The 21,018-nt window shown below is 34.9% G+C and overlaps 1 protein-coding gene across 1 annotated transcript; it reads left to right on the forward strand.

Annotated features, from left to right (window-relative positions):
• Window positions 1-7,037: 7,037 nt before the first annotated feature.
• Window positions 7,038-15,097, forward strand: LOC142337168 (uncharacterized). Its single transcript, XM_075386275.1, has 3 exons — window positions 7,038-7,631; window positions 8,166-8,879; window positions 14,772-15,097. The coding sequence occupies exons 1-3, from the start codon at window positions 7,288-7,290 to the stop codon at window positions 14,980-14,982; spliced, it is 1,269 nt and encodes a 422-aa protein (XP_075242390.1). The 5' UTR covers window positions 7,038-7,287; the 3' UTR covers window positions 14,983-15,097.
• The last annotated feature ends 5,921 nt before the right edge of the window (window positions 15,098-21,018 follow it).

Consider the following 21,018-nt stretch of genomic DNA (forward strand, 5'->3'; position numbering starts at 1 on the left):
GCTTTCCAGACGTCTGTTGACCGATTGAGAACTGAAATTGAAATCAATAATGTCAGACATAAAATGGGCAAAAAAGAGCATCGAAAAAAACTTTGCCGTCTAAAACACTTGCTGCTATCACCATGCCAATGCTATTATACGTTGCTGTTGACTACGATACGTATTACATGATTGAGGATCGCTTACTCATTCGTAAAGATAACAAAGGGATTTTTTTGCCAACTGTTTTGTTTGCAATTAAGTTCAAATTGAATGCGCCAGGCGATAAAGGTCTATTCGTTTTTCGAAGTGACACAAGTTTTGCTAATTTCAAACTTCTCGGTAATATTCCCAGCCTTAGAGACAAACTGAAGACTTTTGGGAATTATTTTTGTTAAAATGACTCTCGTTGAAGATATCTCGTTGCTTAGTAGAGCACGTGTTAGCAAAATCATTGGATTCCCAGGTCGAGGCTGCCAGACCGAATTGAGCTCTGATCAGACCATCTTCGAGCGCACACATGTTCTCGGTGCGCTCGAATTACATGGTCTGGAAAAGGCTTCGAGGCAGTTTGAAGCGCACACTAGTCTGATCAGAGGCCGATTCGAGCGCACACTAGTCTGACAAGAAACCAAGTCGAGCGAATTTTTTTTCAATTTTTTTTTGTTTTTTTTTACCGACATTTGTTGTCTCTGGTAAGAGTCAACAATAAAACACCATTCTGATCAGAACTCCATCTGAAAATCTGATGGGTTTGATCAGAACCAAGGGGTCCAGCTGATAACAACTGCCGGTCCCCTCAAGAAGAAATTTTGAGTCAAAGTAGATCAAGACGTTCTTATGCAAAGCTGTCTAAATTCATTTATTCAGTTAATAACATAAATAAATGGCATACTCAATAATTTTCTGAGCATTTTTTGGTTTTTATTTCATTAGCAATACTTTTAGGATTTTTTCTGTTAATTGAATATAAAATTAAAACATCAATTTTCATGAAATGAATATATTATAACGATATTGAGAGATTTGTTCATGTTCAAAATCATTCTCTGATCGGACTATTTTGAACGCACTTTAGTCTAAACAGAGGCAACTTCGAGCGCACTTTTGTCTGATCAGAGGTGATTTTGAGCGCACTTTTGTCTGATCAGAGGTGATTTCGAGCGCACTTCAGTCTGATCAGAGGCTATTTCGAGCGCACTTCAGTCTGATCAGAGGCGTATTCGAGCGCACAACGATATTCGAGCGCACACTCGTCTGATCAGAGATCACTTCGGTCTGGGACGGTCTGATCAGAGGTCCCACTTGTCTGGGACGGTCTGATCAGAGGCAATTTCGAGCTCGACCACAACCTGGGATTCAAGCAGCTCATTTCTGTTGCATCTTGTGTTTTCTGGGTTTATAATTAAAACTTTTAGTTACAAGAGGTTAACAAACATGCTAATACATAATCAAACTAGCTTCCGATCCCGCAAGAAAGTGTGTGTGACCTGCAGCTTGTTGTAAGACGTCTTTAGCTATTACTTCCAGTAGTACGACTTCCGAATTGATGGAAAGATAAGCCGCATGGAAGTCCAGTGTAATAACTTAAACTTGCGGTACTTAGATGAGGCTATGAGTTTGATCTTGTCGTGGAGCAGCATGATAATCATTACATGAGATTTGAGGGGTAGGCTGGTTCGAAAAGCAAGCAGAAAATTAAGATATCTGGGGATGAAATTGTTTTAAAATTAGCAGATAGTTCTGCTCAATTCTTAAAGAAAAATGATTTAAACCTAAAGTTAATACTAAAGTTTGTTAGTTGGGGATCCGAAACGGATTTGACCAATCTACTAAAAACTTATGTAAACTGAGTTATTTCAACCAAAGAAACGTAATAAAAAATCAACAATAACAAAACTTCGGAGGTCATTCATTTAATGTCTATAATTTTTCATCGCTAATTTTTTCGGAGCATTTTTTTGCCCTATTTCAAAGTGAAAATTGTTCTGCGTTCTTCCAATTTATCGATAAGGCATCTTCAAAAATTAACACTATTTGTGAGTGCGTTTTCTTAACATGAAAGACGAGGAATCAAAGTCGTTGAGAGTTGATGAAGATAATTATCCACCTGAAATTCAGACTAGTTTTTTCTCACGACTTCTCGTAAATATTCGCACAAATGGTTATAAAAATAGATCCACAGCAACTCTCAGCTTTCCAATCACTGCAAGTTATTATCAATAAAGTCGAAACAATATAATTTGTTTTTTGAACTTGATTTGGGTTTGGTTTCGCCTTTGTGCTTTCTTTCAGATCTGTCGCACTGTAGGAACGTTTATTCAAACTGGGGTGCTGTTCTGAAAAAGATGGGACGTCCCGACCTTGATGTTGGGAGGTCGACGACTTCCGTGAACATTGTGGATCGTGCGCACCACCGGGCGACTGAAAGGTGAACACGGACCGACCTCCGCCGAACTCCCAAATGTACTGGAGAAATGGGAAATGACTGGATAAATGGGAAAAGTACTGGGAAATGAACTTGAGAACCTGCAAACTTATCATGAACCTGCAAATATATCATGAACTATTTCATCTATTTAATCCTCTATTTCATTGAATCAATTGAATTCATGCATTTGCACATTGTTTTGCAAAATAAGGTAGGCGAAAGAAATGTGGGTGCAATTTAATTGCCCCACTTAAGTGAGGTAGCTGAGCGAGATAGAAGAGCGAGAAGAGCGTGAACAAAATAATTATGCTTATTATCGATCAGGCTGAGCTAAAATTCAGACGCCAATTAGTTATGCACCGGATAAAATCAGCCGGCTTTTTTGATGCTAAGATGAAATTCAGATGCTAATTAATTATGCTCCGGATAATACCAGCCGCTTGTCCTAACACTTCAGAAGGAGTTCATAACAAAGAAATCATGCTCGAATGAATCACTCCAAAACGCAGACTGCGAATTCTTAAATGTGACATGAACATAGTAAGGGTCATGAAAAAAAAACATAATGATTTTGCTGCTGATTCAGAGCTGATTTACACTTTGTGATAGGTACGGGAGGTTTAAGCGTGATTTCTTTATTAACTAATATTAATAAATTTCGGTCTTTTTTAGAAAACCAAACTAAATGATGATCCGTTTTTGATGGAGGCAAATCAAAATCTGCATTCAACTGTATAAAAAGTGATTTGTAAAAGTTGTACAGTACCTGTCATCCATTCATATTTTTCGGTGATCACTTATATAGTGTTATGTTTTTTGTTTTCTTCTCTCTTCCTTTACATTGATTTAAATTTTAACTCATGAAGAGAAGCTCTCCATGAAAATACATCCCCAACTCAACAAACTGTTATAATACTTGGTGTGACAGAATCTAAGAAAACCATATAAATGCCTAAATAATTAGAAAATTGGTACTTGACTAGTTTTTAACCCACTCAACATTGTATTTTCTTTTTTTTGGCGTGCACATCAATCGCTATGATTGGAACGTGCATCCTGTTCATCGTTTGCTCTTTGCATTTTTCGCGTTCTATTAGAGCATTGCAAAAACTGATTGGCTTAAAATTGATCAAAATTGCTCCGCTCTATATGACACATAGTCCTCGTTTCATATGTGACAGAGTACTAGTCGTTTCCACCCCGCCCCGCCCCACCGGATATTGGCTGACAACAGTCACTTTTTGAAAAATAATTCAACGAAATTAGATAAACAGTAATTTTAACAAAATGTCGCAAACTCTTATGTGCATTTTAAGCATAATACTTATGTGTCAAATTTAATAATAATTAAACTCATAATTATATCTCACAAAAGCAATTCAAGTTTCAATTGTTGCTCGGCAGTGGCCTTATGATGGGCACTACGGCACAAAACAATTCCTGGCATAGATGTTGGTGACTGAGATTTATACACCTAGAAACTTTGTGAAATAATTTTGTTTTCATGATGTTTAAAAATTAATTTTGCAAATTACCATTTTGCACATTACCATAAAATTCTTGAAAGTGTCCGATTTTTTTTCTGGTGCGCTTATTTTTTTATGTTTTTCTGCTGGCGAAATTTTAAATGTTCCGTTTCTTTTCTGTTCTCTGTTTTTCTCTCCCTTCGCGTAAGTGTTATGTGATATATTTAGGTTATGCTCTACGCTTGACCTGTTTTGCGTTGTCCTCCTTGTGTTGTTGAGCACGGAAAAAACTCTGCAGTTCTGTATTATTCAGGTTTTTGTTGTGTTCAAAAATTCTTGACGAGGATACGACACCGAGGAAGGGGGAAATGTTTCGAGAAAAGAACAGAGATATGTCCAAAACATTACAAAATATAGGGAAGAAAATAGAAAAAGTAGCGCGATTTTTTATTTATTGCGCGATTTTTTCTATGTGATCACACAGTTTTCGTTTTTTTTTAAAATTTTGAAACGGGATGAACAAAAGTTCCCAGTGAGCACTAATTCCGTTAGAGTCCATAAGCAGAATTTAGAAGTCTTTATATAGTCTCGAAGTTGCGGGGAAAGACTAAACTCAACGTAAAAAAGATGACAATTTTGTTCAATTTTTGAGCTGCATATTGTGCTCTGTTTTTAAATTTCAGCCCCATAATTGAATCCCGACAAGTTTTTTTTTACTTTTTGTCGCTGAAAGGGTGTGGGCGTCCAGGGGAGCCTTGAGCAGGCTATATGTTTGTTAAAGTCTGTTTTTTGGGTAATATGTATTGGTAAATCCAATTTAAAAACAAAAATCCGAATTAAATTTTGCTATTTTTTGAGAATTTTTCAATAGATGTTGTCATTTTTTGCAATCTTTGAGGCCAATAAATTTTTGACGTACGCATATGTGTTAGAACTCTTTTGGCAGCATAAAATTGAGGTTTCGTTCGATAAGTTCAACACATTTATCTTTTTGCATGCCAAGTTTTTAAACAATTATTCGTTTGCTTTGTCATTTTTGCCACTGTCTGTCCAAAATGTGTTCGATCAACTTTTTGATCACCCGCAAGTTTTTTGAGGGATTCGTTACGGTTAAATAGGTTTCAAATGTTTCAAACTCAAATGTAGAAAAGGAAGAAATTGTTAAAGATTCTTGCTTTTGTTCATTTTTTTTTTAAATTTCAGACGAATAAGATGACCAAGCGAACCTCTTTGTGCTTATCATCACCGTGTTAATGTTGACGACAGAAACAAGAGTCTTCAGCGAATCTTTAGTAATTATTGCTGATTTCATTTTTTATTTGATTTTTTTATTTTACTTTGTCTCAGCTTGCCTGGTATATGCAATCAAGATTTCTCCTAGATTTTAAGTTTTTTGTTCTGAATTTTGCTCTGTTAATTGAAAACTTTGGCATTCAACGTTTTGATAACAAAAAAATTTACTATATAAATGCCAATAGTTCTTAATTTCGCCTTTTAATTTTGTAGGACTTTTTTTGGCTCTTTGGCTCGTAATATTCAATTGGCCTGCTGATAAAATAAAAGTTATTGTTTATCCTTCTATGCTTCGGATTGTATTTTTAAGTTTCGTTTTATTTCATATTTTTATGGAGTGTATTTCTATGTTTTTTTTTACATTCAACTTTTGACGGTTACACATTGTTCTGCTTCTAGGACAGGATAGGATATAGCATAACACAGGGCGTAGGCTAGGTGCGCTCTTTCAAACATATTTGCTCTTCTAGGAAGAGATTGGTAGAACAGGAAATTTTGGTTTTTTGAATGTTTTTGCCATTGCTCGAGCCGTTTTTTGCTCTAGGAAAAATAATCTTGCAAGAATCTTGTTAGATTGGTTCTTGTTTTTGGACCCACTGTTCAGATATTAATGCAAAAATTACCAGAAACTTGCATGCTCAATCCAAATCTTAACCATGAGCGACATTTGCTTTCAGACCAAAGTGGTTTCGTTAGCGATTAACAGTTGGCATAACTTTGCAATAGAAATGTTTATTTGCTAGAACTCTGATGATAGACTTTCCAGTATGATGAATAATCATATAGATCAGATTTGGTTCAAATACGTTGAATTGAAAATTATTCGTTTAATTGAAAAAAGGGGTCATTGTATTTTTGCCTAATTTTGTCTTGATATATTTTTATTTTTATCTTGTTTTTGTTTTGGAAAACTGTACAAGCAGAGTTTTTTTAGCATGCTATGCCATTTTTCCTATAGTCTATTTCAGTAGCTCCGCCACTGCCGGTCCCCAGCCCGGAATGAAAAAGGAGGAGGGTATAAACCACACATACAGTTTTTGACTTTACTTGAGAAAATTTCCGACAACCTATTATATAATTTCTTCAACTTCTTCGGGTATTGTATGCATTCATTCATTACTTTTAAGGACCTGAGAGGGAAAGCAATAATAAAATCTAGCTTCGCTCACGAACATAGTTATGAAGTTAACATTATTTAGACAAAAGTCAGAGACTGATTCAGGATTTAATTCAGAATAATTTAGTGTCTTATTCAGAGTCCGAGTCAGAGTGTGAATCAAAATATTACAGAGTCTGATTCAGTGTTAATCAGAAAAAAATCAAAGTCTGATTCAGAGTCTGAATCAAAGTGTGAATCAGAGGATTTCAGAGCTAAATGTGACATGAACAGATTCTGAATCAGTACTGCTATATTTCTGAGAATCATTCGGATTCAGTGCTGAATTACTCTGAAATTTAGGTACCGGATTGCAAGTATTTTTATGCGGAATTGCATCAAGTTAGCATTTTTGTACTAATGTTGACAAAAATTTATACCTTCTCAGATTTTTCTCAACTGGGAAGCACATAGATTATCTCTAATAACTTTGATTGTGACGACTATAATTGAAGGAGAAGGAAAAGCAAACGAACACTTAATGCCATCTGTTTCTCTTAATAAGCATATTTTGTTTGTATTTGTTTTTATTGTGAAGACTAACCACTAAGAATGTGTTCATAAATCAATCACGCGGTTGAGTGAAAAACTCCCTTTGATTTAGGGAAATCTTTTGAATAAACACCTGGTCGGCTGCATAAGAAAACACTTGCGTCACACATTTTAGTAGTGTACATTCTAATGGTATGTAAGCACGCTAGATTAAAAACGCACGCACATTTTCCAGCAAATACACGCAAGCTTGCGCGTTTTTATACTGTAACAATTCTCAATGGTATCAAAAATTTTCAAAAATGCTTTTAAACAATACTTTGATATTCATATCTCAAGCTGTTGTTGTTCACATTACCTTGTTCTGCAACAACTCCGAGCCTCATTGCAAAATTAACACAATAAATTTAACAAATTATAATAAAAACTTTTTATAATTATAATTATTATAATAAAAACTCTGGGCTATAATGAGCAGCAAGCCAAAACTAGAAAAGCAAATTTCATTTGCCCCAGAAACGACCAACATCGACATATTGTCCGAAAATAACGGAAGTCAAAGCAGTCCAAAAGACAGCCAATCCCAGAAACGAGCCAATCACAAGACAGAAGGCTCTGAGATAACCAATCAGGATCGCCAGCAGGGTTCAACATTGCCGCCAGTGCCACAGCCGTATGTGGACAACACTAATTACGATGTTTGGTCTCGGACTCAACAGCCCGAGCAGAGTAGCATTACGACACGGAGGAAGCCCGGAGAAAAGACTGTTATTCGGAGATTTATACGGGAAAAACCCAATGTATTGCTAGACAAGTAAGAGTCTCCTTTATTTCCGGGGCCCAGGAGTGTTCTTATAACTTTTCTGGAATGAAATTATATAAGTGCGCTGAAATGCTTCATATGATCAAATGCTTCACATAATCTTCATATTATTATCACCTGAAATGAGGTGAAAATTTGCTGAAATAGCGTAAAAAAGTTTTAGTTCAGTGCATTCGGCATATTTGAAATTTCAGTGACAAAATTTCACTGCGCATTTGTAACATAACTTGGCTTTGAAAATGGTCTTGTATCTCGGCCAAGGTTGTACTACCAGCTGGTAGAATTGGCCGCACTAAACCTCAATTGGACCAACTTCAAATTAATCAGATTGAGCTTCATCTATAAATATTAAAGCTTATTCGTACAAACTTAGTGGTTTGAAAAATCAGAAAAATGAATAGCTATTTTAAACTTGTTTCATTTATTGCCTTGGAATTTAATAGTACATAATATAAGTGTTCATTGGGTAGCGGGTTGTATCAAGTGTCATTTCAGAGGAAATCATATTAAATTTCATCTGTTTAGATTTGGTGCAAAATATGGAAGACCCGAGACAGCATGCAGCAGTGCCTGCCAACACCCCTGGCTGCCCAGAACCAAAATGCGGGCAGACGAAATCCAGGCTCAGAAAGTACAGGGTGAATTAAGCCTGCTCAGAACTCAGATCAAAATTGCCCAAAAACACCTGAACGAAATCAGGGAAAGACGTGATCAACTTCTGGAATCAAATATGAAGGAGCAGGAACAAATAATGAGAGACGAGGAAAATGTCCATAAAGATGTTTATAATTTAATTGTGAAATACGGGAAGTTTCGAGGCGCTGCTGAAAGTGGGCAAAAACTATTCGAACTTCAAAAACGTGAGCTAGATCGTGAAGTTGCGGAAACAAAAATATACGTACAAAAACAATTGGAAAAAGAGCAGAAAGATGTGGAAATTGTTGACAAACAACTTGCTGATGCCAAAAAACAATATGAAATCTTGCTGACGTACAAAGAAGATGCATTTTTTAAAAACAATGCCGAAATTGCTGACCTTGAACAAGAGTTGATCCATTCAGCAGAAAAGCATGAAAAACACGTGAAGGACATTGAACAATTGATGGTGATAGAGCGTGAAAAGATGAAGATAGGGCGGAAGGAGAGTGAAATGAAAATGGTAGCTGAGACAGCTCAGGAATTTATGGAAGATGTTCATTATTCATGGAAGCAAATGGCGGAAGAGAATGGAACAATGAGGTTTGTACACCACGGTTGGTTTTAGAAAACTAAAACAGATCTATAGAAGTAACCTTTAATGCAAAAGCAACAGAATTGGCAAAAGCAATCACTCAAAGTGCCGTTTTAGACGGCAAACTGCCCATGTTCGATTTTCCTTCACTTGAACAGCATTTGAAACAGTTGCTGTTTTTGAGCGTAAAAATCTTCTAAACAAAATACTGCGCGTTAAAGATTCTTTTTATCTCAAGATTGTTTTATGTTTTTTTATTTGACAACTACACTAGAGGGCAATGAGTACCCAGCATCCAGTGTAATATTAGAGGTTGTGGGTAACAACAAACCACCAAAAACAATTGAAACACTTTACCAGGAGGTTAAAGCTTTTAGGGAAAAAATGAAGAGCAAGATATTGAGTGGCAAAAACTTCGCACACCAGAAAAACATAAACGATAGACTAGGAGCAGATGAAAAATAAACCCGAAAAGATGGCATGCTTGTAGCAAATGCACTGTTTAATGCCCGTACCAGCAGGAATGTTACATATGAAACGTTGAATTTTTTTGAAAACTTTTTGGGCAAGAAGTTACCGAGAGATGGCATTAAAGCATTTTATATTTTATTAAATACTGAAACCGAGTTCCAACTTCCCACAGTCACCATCAAAATCATGTTTTTGACGACAAGTTGGAAAAATAAAAAAAAGAGGGTACAAATAGTAAAAAACCATATCAACGCAGAAACCTAAATTTGAATTAAACGCTGCCTGAAGTAGCTCCAAATCAAAGCCGAAGCGTTAACCAAAATATGATTGTAAGCACTCACAACTGTGCTGTGTCTGTGCTGGTGGACAGCGGCAAATAACCGCCAACGTACAGAAAAATCAATGAGATTGATGATCTGAACAATGTAAAAGCTATCAAAAAGAACGACATAAATCAACGGCCAACTAACAAAGTGCCAACTAATAAATGCTTAATCACATGACAATGAGAACAAATCGTATAAAAACTGTATATTTTCTATTCTAATGATAGTTTTGATATCTTCAAACAGTTTTTAAGTGATCAATTATTTTTGATTTGATAAAAGCGGAGGGGAAAAAATTACTCAAATACAATTACTGACCTGCTTGTGATTTCCGCAAGTAGTCATTGGTGAACAGTAATATTCGCATTTCGCTATTGACGTTCTATGGTTTTCCTCATGGACACTAAAAATAAAAGTTCTGTGACTTCTGCAGAGTGAGCTGTAACTCTGTACTATGCTTGAATTTTTTTCCCTAAACCGTTTTTCGAAAGTTTTTTTTTATTTTTAACATTTTTATGGAAAAATTTTTTATATTTCTGCTTCTTATTGTGTTTTATGAATGTGTGAGGAATAAAAACAATGGTATGAAAAAAATGAAGAAAATTGGCCATGTTTGTTTGCGGTCGCGCTTTTAAAATTTTCTTTCATAGGTGATAGAAAATGATAAACTGAAAAAAAATGAACACAAAACTGTTGATCTACAAATTACTAGATCTCTATCCATAACTATGAGGAATTTATGAGCACCGAAAAACAACCTTTAGTTTTATGTATAACCGGAACACTTTCAAAGAACACTGATAGAAAAGAACTGTTTAACCTACCGAGCTATAATACCATCATAAGCGCTGAGAGGAAGGAAAGAGGTAGCAATGTTGCCATTTATGTAAAGTGTAATGAGAAGGCGAGTTTCCTTGGAGAACTGAGAAAAACTCTGTACAAGCTATCATTATACTTCTCAAACATAAAATTTCCGAAGCTGTTACAAACTGCATTTACATCACCCAATTTGATCTAATGAGAATGTTTCATATTTGGGAAATTTTTGGACAAAATTGTTATGAAACCAGAGATGAAATATACCCTGTGGTGACCTCAACGTCAAATTTATTAACGAAAAAAATCAAACAACTAACATCCAACTTTGCAAGAAAATGGAATAACACTTGCGAGACCTGATATTACAACTCGGGAGGAAAAAAACAAAACAAACGATTACTAATCTTTATTTAAATAAATCCCTTTCCATAAAAATTGGTTTAAAAAATTATCTGAGTGCTCAATATCCATTGATTTGACGACAGTGGAAACGAATGCTGGGGTTATTAGCAAAGCATCCAGCAGATTTCGCTTATGGTCAGAACTGCAAAACCCCAGAATCATTGTAAAATTAAGAACACACGTTGGTTTCTATGTTATAAAGTTTTAGCGGACAACTTATCATTGAAAAATCTGATAGAAGCAAAAACCGTTATAACGAAAAATTATAGTTAGTCAAGCAATTAGTATGAACAAAATCGAGACATTTTTATCAAAAACAAATGCAAAAGAATGCCTGCAGTGTTAATGCAAATATTTTTGAGGTCTAAACTACCAAAAATTTGAATTGGCATCGGAGTTAAAAACGCATCTGCCCAGAAAATCATTAAGGAAAATTGTGCCTCATTGAAAAATCTGATAGAAGCAGAAACCGTTATTTTTAACAGTTTTAGTCAAACAATTAGCATGAACAAAATTGAGACAATTTTATTAACAAGAAATACATAAGAATGCCAGCAGTGGTAATGCAAATTTTTTTGAGGTCGATGTCAGGTAAGCCAAAATCAATACAACCGTGTCCTTCTGATGCAAACTTGGCAAATTTCAATATATTTTTTAGGAAATAGGCGAAAGACTGCCTGCTAATTTTGACACTTTCGTATCAACAAGCTAAAATAGAATACTTGTATAAAGCATTTTTCTCTCTAAAACAAAAACACCTGAAATGAACAAAATTATTAGCCAATTAAAATGAAATACAGCGCTGATGCTTTTAATCCTAACATCTAGTTTCTAAAAGCGTCGGCTCCTCCTAATGTTCTTTACTGTGCAAAATTGTTAGTCAAATTGCATGGAAATAGTGTACTACCTCAAATTCTTGAAAATAGGGAAAATATTTCCAGTCTTCAAAGATGGCGACACATCTGGACCAACAATTTACCGGCCAATATGTGTATTATCAGCTATTGAGAAAGTCATCGAGGAAATAATATACAGCCGAATTTTCTCTTAAGTGAAAAAGAAGCTGTCTTAAACCCAAATTATTTCGGTTTCAGAGACCAGCGAAGTAAAATTGATGCACTGGTAGACTTTTTGAAATCCTGAGATCAATCTGGAAAAATAATACCGTGTGAACTTCATGCACATTCCATTATCTTTTACAAGCTTTTGACACCGTTGCCAATCAATTTTTTTTAATAAAAAACGCTTCAATTGCGGATTAATCGCTTTTTTCACAGATTTACCAAAGTCCTATCTCAGTAATACAGTGCAGTTTACTCAAATTGGGGTAAAAAAATCAAGAACAAAGAATATCACATTTGGAGTTCCCCAGGGTTCGATCTTGGGACCTTTGTTAATTGTTAAATTTATTTCATGTTGATTTCATGTATTCAGAAGATTCTGTAATATATATCAAAGAAGACGTGAAAACCAAAAGTGATGCGCACCAAAGAGCTCTAGAAAGATCTGCAATTTCCTTAAAGAATCGCCTCACAATGAATGCTGATAAATCCAAAACGTTTACGTTCTGCAACCAGAAAGACACCAATCACCATGAAAATCATAGGACTGAGAAAATGAAAATACACAGTGTTGCCGTAAACAGGTATCCTGTTATCCTACTTGACAAACACCCTAGTTTCCAACAAATTGCTGTGTCCGTGGTAAAAAACTAACAAACTGTTGTTTGCTATTCTACTGGTTGAGAAAATGCATTAACACTAAGTAGCTTTTAACTTTTTATAAAGCATATGTGCAGCCAGTTGCTCAGCATGGAATTCTAAAAGAGAGATGTGCAAAGTATGTATGATGATAAAAAGAATTTCGTGAAGTTGAACTTTAAAAGGAAGTATGAATCCATGTCAACAACCAGGAAAAAGCTGCCCATTTACAATGTATCAGAGCTAAACTTCTATGGAATTTTAAAAAGCAACAAAAACGGCAAGGAGCAAAAACGCAGTTTCATGTCTAGAGAATTAGATTTCCGAAAATAAGTTTTTCAAAATTACGAAAAATTACGAATGGTTGAACGAGATGTAGGAAAATTGCCTACTCAAAAAAATAAGACAATTTTTCTATACGACTTAATATCAGGCAGATGATAAACTGCTTGCTAGTATATTTTCCAAACTTTGGTAATAACTTTTTTACTAAATCAAACCTTCAGGTTAAAGCTTTTTGCACTAAATTCCTTGATAGTTTCATCATAGACCATTGTGAGTTACGATCTAAGTTGAATACTATTTAATCAACTCTTTGTTTCTTTCACGGTTTCTTTCCTATTTTACCAGCAATTATCACAATCCTTTTTCTTCACCTTGAAGAAAAACAGGCTTAAAAACAGACACTTAAAAACAGGCTTTCACGGCCTAATAGTGCTCTCCCAGAGTGACTTCAATTTGGTCTCGATGAAGATTGTCCTAATTAGGATATTTTTTCTCTGCATCTCCGGAATCCAATTGTTATTGTTATTATTATTGATTTTCTTTGTTTTTCATTTCAAGTTAATCCCCTGAAAATTGATAGGCCTCATTACCTCGTTTTTAGAAAAACTACGAGCTTGCTTATGGAAGCAAAATCACGCACCTTTGCCAATGGTCGTCCCTTAGTTGCATAAAACAGTTTCAAATGAGAGCGTAAGATATCAGGAGAATACCTGAATAACAATTAAAACGTTCAATTTACTTGCGCCACTTGGCTCAATGTAGTCATCATATTTCACTATGTCCAAGCAAATAGTGCATAAAAACATGTATGTTTACTCATATTTTGTAATTTTGATCATTTTCACAATTTAGTTTAAATTTAGGTTCACTCCTTTGTCTCTGATTTTTTGAAGACATTAGCTTTGAATGGTTTCGATCAAAACAACAAATTGCGTTATTTTATGCATTCAATACTCTTTGTTTTTGTTGTTCTTTTTTTGTCAAAATCTTTTGTCCGATTACAGATTAGCGTCAGATAGCCGATTGTCTACATAGCCGTGAAAAAATCTAAGTGCACCTTTGGTAATACGAGTGTAAACCGCACAAGATTGTGAAAGTTCCGATGGATTGGAGAAGCGATTGATATTAGACCACATATACACAAGATTTTTTAGTACTCTAACGAAACAGGACACAGCTCTAATGGTACTCTAATGACTTTGCCGTCCTTTATATGAGTACTCAAAGAAGTGTACAAAACAATTTTTACGCTAAGATTTTTACATTGAAACTTGATCACTTTAGTTTTAAGTAAAGTTTTTGACTACGTCATCTTTGACATTGTGTGAATGATACTGTTAACCTGCGAAGTTTAATTTGTTTTTTTAATGGGATTTGTGCTCCCAAATTTTTCCCGGCAAAGTCAATGAGGGATTAGATCTGTGTAACTCAGTGACACCTAAAACTTTCGCTCGTCTGAATTTTGTCAATATTCCAATTTCCATAAGAAAGTTGGTTGAAAATTCAAAACTAAAAGGGCAAGTTTCAGTAAATTTTTTTGTGATGCCCCATCAGTTTAGCAAGCAGGAAATTTTCCTGTTCATTTTTGACAGAGCACACTGCTTGCTAGAGCATAAAAGCAACAAAAAAACTGTATTTTGTCAGTCTTTGCTGGCTTTGAGTGAAGAAGTTGGTCTAGATCGGATCAATTTCAAATCAGGCATCCAATTTTTGTTTTTAGGCGGACAGAGTTTTCCTTTTTAATCTTCTCCTTTGGTAACAGTTAGAGATCAAAATCACAAAAGAGAGATGAGGGGAGCGTTGAACTTCTTGGTTGAAAAATTTCTTTGCTTGGTAGAACAGTTTTTCAACTATTGTCTTCAGAAGTTACAAGAGTAATGATATAGCAATTTTTCAGGTATAACATAGAGAAATTAAGACTGGAATGCCGTTTGCTGGAAAGAGAGACGAAACAAATGAAAAAGGAGATTAAAGAGAGAATGAACAAACCCACCTCCAATGTCCGATCAGTCATATTTCCACAACTGTTCAGAGCCACTACAGTCTGCAGGCCAGACGATGACGTCATCCTCGACATACCAACTCAGAAAACAAAACTGCTCTTCTAACCCCCCCCCATTCTCCCGGGATAGACCCCTTTTGGTTGGCTTAGGAAAGACCCAAGTGGGAAACATTTTGTGGAATGAAACAGAGCACATTTTTAAATTTAGATTTGAACAATTATCTTTACAAATTGAAAAAGTTTAAAGCCACAGTTTTGCTGCTGCGGTACATCAGTTAAATGTCCTGGAGATCCATTTTGTTGCCAAGAATAAAAAGGCGAACTGCATATTTCGTAAGAAAGAGAGTGAGATTAAGGAATAGAGTTGCTGGAGCAAGAAAATTTGTTATTCCTGCAATAATTCTGTTCATATTGCGATAAAAACAATTTCCAGATACCCCAGATGACAAATTTAAAGAAAATATGAAAGTGATTACAGAGAAATTCCGTATGGAACTTCCATGAAACAGCTTTAAGAAATCCGTTTAAACTGGCAAAAACAGTAAAGGCTAGGCTGTTTTTCAATACCCGAAATGTCTTTCATTCTAGACACAGTTTTAGTTAGTACGGGAACTTCATGTCATTTGTGCAGAGAAATACAAAAATGTTCCGTATATCTCTTGAAAATCTAAATTTAATTGCCTATATCTTCATAAATGTTCGAAAACAAAAAAACACTTTCACAATAGTTTTCTCCTTCAGTCATTTTCATTTTTGAAGAAATTACACGAATGCTGTATACAAAGATTTAAATAAATTATATCAATTGCTTTTCAAAATTAAAATTCACAGCAAGAGACAAGACCAAATTTAAAACAAAACTTTTGACATACTAATGAAAAGGATTTCATTTTGCAACAAAAATATTTAAAAATCCAATTTTCTGATTTCATATCATAAATTTGTACTACACTAAACAGAATTGTGATGATTAAAAATGTACATAAAATTTGTTTTCATGGATCACTTTAATCTGAAAAAGATTTTCTATCTCCTCCAATTTCGGTATCTACAATTTTTCAAAAAAATATAATTGGGAAGCAAAAAAAAAGAAACCAATCGTCGTTTATATTTTATTTGTGCTTGCTAGGACTTCAATGTCATTATCTTATGTAGTAGTCCTTAATTTTCGTTAAAATGACATGGGAGAGGGAGATTAAGTTAGATGTGTTAAGTCAAGTTATTAAATCTAAGTATTTGAGTTTAGCTTTCGTTCTTAAAGGGTTATTGTTTTGAAGGCGCCAGAGAGGCGAGTTGAACGATATATCTTAAACAAACAAACTAATGAACAAAAGAATTATGAGCTGTCAATATATTTTGAATAATTATCAAAGCCGAACTGAGTGATTTAAAAGGCCAAAGTCGAACTGAGTGATTTAAATTTTGAAGTAAACTAGAGAGCGAAGATTTGAAATGAACTAGATAATTTGAACAGAAGTGGAATTTCAATTTGAAGTTTATAAAAGTGCGATTTTGAATTTGCAAAATAATTGGAAACCCCAAACCTCGTACCCCTCAACTATTTAAGTTATATTTATCGTTGGACTCTGAAGATTTGTGAGGATGTTCTCCTAATGATTGTCCGTATATAATAGGAATGAGTCAATTGCACCTTTTTGATCCGAGTTATTAGCACCGGAAGTGGTGTTATTCGACAGTTTTTGATACTTTGCAGTATAAATTTGATAGTTTCTGGATGAATTAACATATAAACTAGTCGTACTAGCATGTACTGGTGCAGTAATGTATTGAGTAATCATGGGAATGGCTTAAAAAGTTGTGTGAGAAACTTATTGGAATTTTGTAATAAGAAAAGGCAATTTATCAGTTTTTCGAAATACCCTGGGTACATAATTTGTTCGACCCCTCCCGGGATGAGAAGGAGTTATTGGTTGATAACCAGTCAATGATGGGAGGAACCCCTAATGGTCCTCTATTGCGAGTATAGTTTTCAGGCCAATCAGACTACCCACCCTCTAGCTAACAATGTAGTTAGCACCTAAATTGAAATAGTGTTTTTTCTAAAAGTTGAAGTTGGATTGACCTGAAATTTGGGGGATAGACTAATTTGGGTACAAGGAATCCGATGTTGAGGTCAGATTTGACGCCACACCAACGTGCACGGAACTAGCGCACACCCGTGCTTCGGAATGTAAAATTTGAATTGCTCGTGGAGTACTGGTAGTAGCCCTATGATTTTTGGAGGGTTAGTGTATATTTTCAAGGGCTTTTGATTGGTTATATCCTTAACCCCAGATTTTGACCGGAAGTCGTTGCTGCGGATAACCCGAGTGCCGAAAACCGGAAATGGGCCTTTTTGAGCGGCTGAATGACTTTGAAATGGTAATAATATGATAACCCAGGACAGTTAGTGACAAAAATACCAACCCCGGCCAATTTTGGCGAACTCGGATATTTCGGCTTTCGGAATCCACGACTCCATAACAAATTTTCGAATTTCAAGCGACTCGCAACGGCTGATCCGTTGGTCATGAAACTTGGCAGGCAAGTTGGTGGCACCCTATATGTAATGGAATTTTTTACCCAAAGACGTTTTGACCACTACTTTGCGAGATATTGAGTTCTGAAATTTGGGGTCATCCGGGAGGTCGATGAAAAGTGTGCGCGGTTATTGCTCGTTTTCTATTGGGAGTTAGGTAGTGAAAATTTGTAGGTAGGTGCAAATATGAGAGAAGTTTTCCGTGACAATACTTATTTTTTATCAACTTGACCCTTCATGTTGGATGATTGACCCCTAGAGGTCAAATTGAGGTTTTTAGGAAAATTAAACTTTGCGGCAGTTTCGATTAGTTTCGAGATTTTGAACTGCATAAAATGTTGAGAAAATTGGAAGTTACAATTGGTCTTAGCTTTGGGGTTGAGAATATTTATTCATTCAACACATGATTTTTGACAGTGATTGATTGCAGCTATTTAAATAGATAGCGGAAATAGAGAAATAAGATATTTACAGATTAACGTTCAATGTTTACTAAGCAAACACTGATTGACATGTCAAGCGCATATTTGAGATAAAGCGGAGTGGATTTGATTACATAAGAGTACAAAGGTCGTTTACTTAAGATAAGGAGAAAGTTGAACAATGGTTGGTAGCAGTTGAACGACAGAGCAAAATTTGCTATTGGTTTGTTTGCAAACCCCTCCTACAGAATGTGACAGATTTAAAGTGTAACTTGCAATGTTTACTTAAGAGATTAAGGTTTGTTTGCTTAAGATAAGAGCATATTGGTTGAGTATAAATTGAAGTGACACAGAGAAATTTTGGCCGAGGCAGACTTTGGAGATTTTGGGAGAACTTCAGAAGTTTGGATTCGCACAAGTGATAAAAAGCAGTTGGTTTAGTGGGACTAAGCTTTAAAAGATAGTGTGAAAAGCAAGGAGGAGATTGACATTGAGACTGAACTCTGGAAGTTTGTTACCGCAAGACCAGTCGGGATACTGTGAGCGTTTTTGATTTAGCTCATTTGAGAAGTGAATCACGGTTATTGGTATTGTTATTTTAATTACTATTATAAATTGTCCTAAATTTGACTCTTCTATTGATGTGCAACTAATTCTCTTACCTTTGTTATCCATATAACTAGAATTGATACCACGAGCCCCATTGTGAATTAACTTACTTCAAGGCAATCTAATTTGCAACAACTTACAAGAGTGGAAGAGGGGAAATCGCAGAGTAACAAAGTAACGCTTGCTTCACCAATTCAAAACCTTTGGTTTATTTTAATTGATCGATCTTCTGGGCTACAGAGTCTCCTCACTGTTGAGCCTAGCAGAAAATTAGGAAGACGACATCTTATTATTATTATCAATAATTATTAATTTAAGCATCATTCCTAATGCAATATGTAGACTTTGCTAAGTACTTTTTGTGTTCTACTTTTGGAAGCATTTTACGGGTGTGACTGTTTCAAAGTATTTTTTTCTGGGACTGTTTCAAAACATTTTTTGAAGTTACTTTCAATTTGATTAGTGTTGAAAAAGATCGCCATTTTGATTTTTGACTGTCAGCAATTGTTACTCGCTGTTTAATGGATAACAAACTAAAACAATTGTTTTAATAGAAATTTTGGGTTCCTATTAGTCTTTTTGTCTTATTAGGAGTATTTATTATCCGTAATTATTCTGTCTTACTAGACAAAATCAATCACGCATTTTCCTTTGACACTTTTTTTTACTCTTTTTGTTTATATGGTCCAGTGTCTTACTAGAAGTGAAAATATAGACAGTTTTGGTTGGAATTTTTGATTGAGACCAATTGATCAAAAGAACGAACTAACATTTTCAACAAATATGTTTTTTTGTTCAATAGAACCAGTCCAATGAAGTATGCCAGAAACACTGAATGGAAAAATCAAACCTCTTTTTCAATTGACGAAGTGTTTGTTATTTTAAAGTTATCAATAAGCTCTTATAAAAATGACAAGTCAAATTTTGAAGTAGAGCCACGAGTTAGCGTATTACGTTGTTTCCAAAAGTAATAAGTACGCTCTCTAAACTAAATTTTGCCTTATTGAAAATAATGCGGTATTTTTATGAACCAGCTGGTTAGATATGCCGCAGGAACAATTAATGGGATTGAGAGTTTCCAAATTTTTGTTCGCAAAAATTAATAGGCTAAAAATACAATGGAATTTTGCAATGATTTTTCGTGCCTTATGGTGATTTTTTTGAAAGATAATAATTTATTCGAATTGAAGTGTTATAAAAAAGTTTCAAAGGAAATTTTCATTATCGTTTTTTGAACATAAAATAATGATATGTAACAACTGAGCAGATAGAGGCGGCTCTTATATCAACGTTACTTCATTAATAATTTTGCATAGGTGCAGAAATCATTTCTTTATTTCTTCATTTTTAAGCAAGAAACTATTGAGTTTCAATAAATCCTTCAATGGATCATAGATATTTGACCATAAATGCAATTCCATTGCTGAAACACAGTAACTTCATAAAGCCATCGATTGATCAAAGCTTTTTCATTAAAAAACGCATATTATTTCAAATGAAAATTTAAAATTACTTAAAAATAGTCGAATGGCTCATTTGAGCTTGATTTAGACCTTATTTTAGGCCTAAATATGATTGAAGGTTGGCTTTTGACCTTTCTTATCGCTATTGCATGGAGGTATTGGTACGCCTTGTTTGGAGGTACTGGTGGACTGTCCTAGCGGGATGTGGATTGATGCAAGATTGTTTGGCGTGGAGAGGGGTTCTGGCAGTTCTAGGTAGTGGCTATATCATTGATTATTAGTGAGCATAAGCAACTGCTATCGATGATAACAAAAGTAAAACCTTCCCTAATCCAAAGCTAGAAAAGATCCAAATAGTCTAGTTTGTCAGCATTGACCAAAGTTACACAGTCGAGCTTCTTATTTAAAGTCGATCAAAAGTCTTTTCATAGGACTTAAAACTCAGTTGGAAAACTGGCAAGGCTTTGGAAAATTTGCAATTCTTATGATAAAGCAGTATCGCAGCCGGACTATATTGCAAAAATACCTGATTGAATTAAACTAAGTAGTTTAATTGTAATGAGCTTCTTCCCATTATCCTTGTTGAAAATGTAGCGTTTTTCAGTAGCTTTCTTATCCAAAAATACAAATTATCGTTTTTTTTAAAAAAAATGCAATTTTTTTGGCAAATTTGTTGTTCTTCAGAATCGCAAGAAATGCAGGAGCATACATGCTGACAAGCAATAGTGGGCAACAAAAATGCACTAATTTTTTGTGGCAAAATGCAGACTCATGAAAAGACTTTTGCTCAACTCATGATTCGACAATAGATTTGATCTGGTCCAGAAAGAACCATGAAAAGATTATTTCTTGGCTTTTAATTTGACTTTTGCTCCAGGCGAATTTTACTCCTCAAGAATTTTGGTCGAGGAAAAGTCCAGAGCCCAAGTCTGGCCGACCAAAAAATCTAGATTAACTTTTTGGATCAATTAAATATCCAATCCAACTTTTTGGACCCAGCAATTCTCCAGCGTAACAAAATTTGAGTCGAGCAAAAATCCAGGATATTCATAAAGTCTCTAAATAAGCTTCTCTTTAATTTTTTATAAATTTTATAATGTTACATCATC

This window comes from Convolutriloba macropyga, chromosome 3, assembly GCF_964194025.1.
Source record: "Convolutriloba macropyga chromosome 3, txConMacr16.3, whole genome shotgun sequence".
NCBI lineage: Eukaryota > Metazoa > Xenacoelomorpha > Acoela > Convolutidae > Convolutriloba > Convolutriloba macropyga.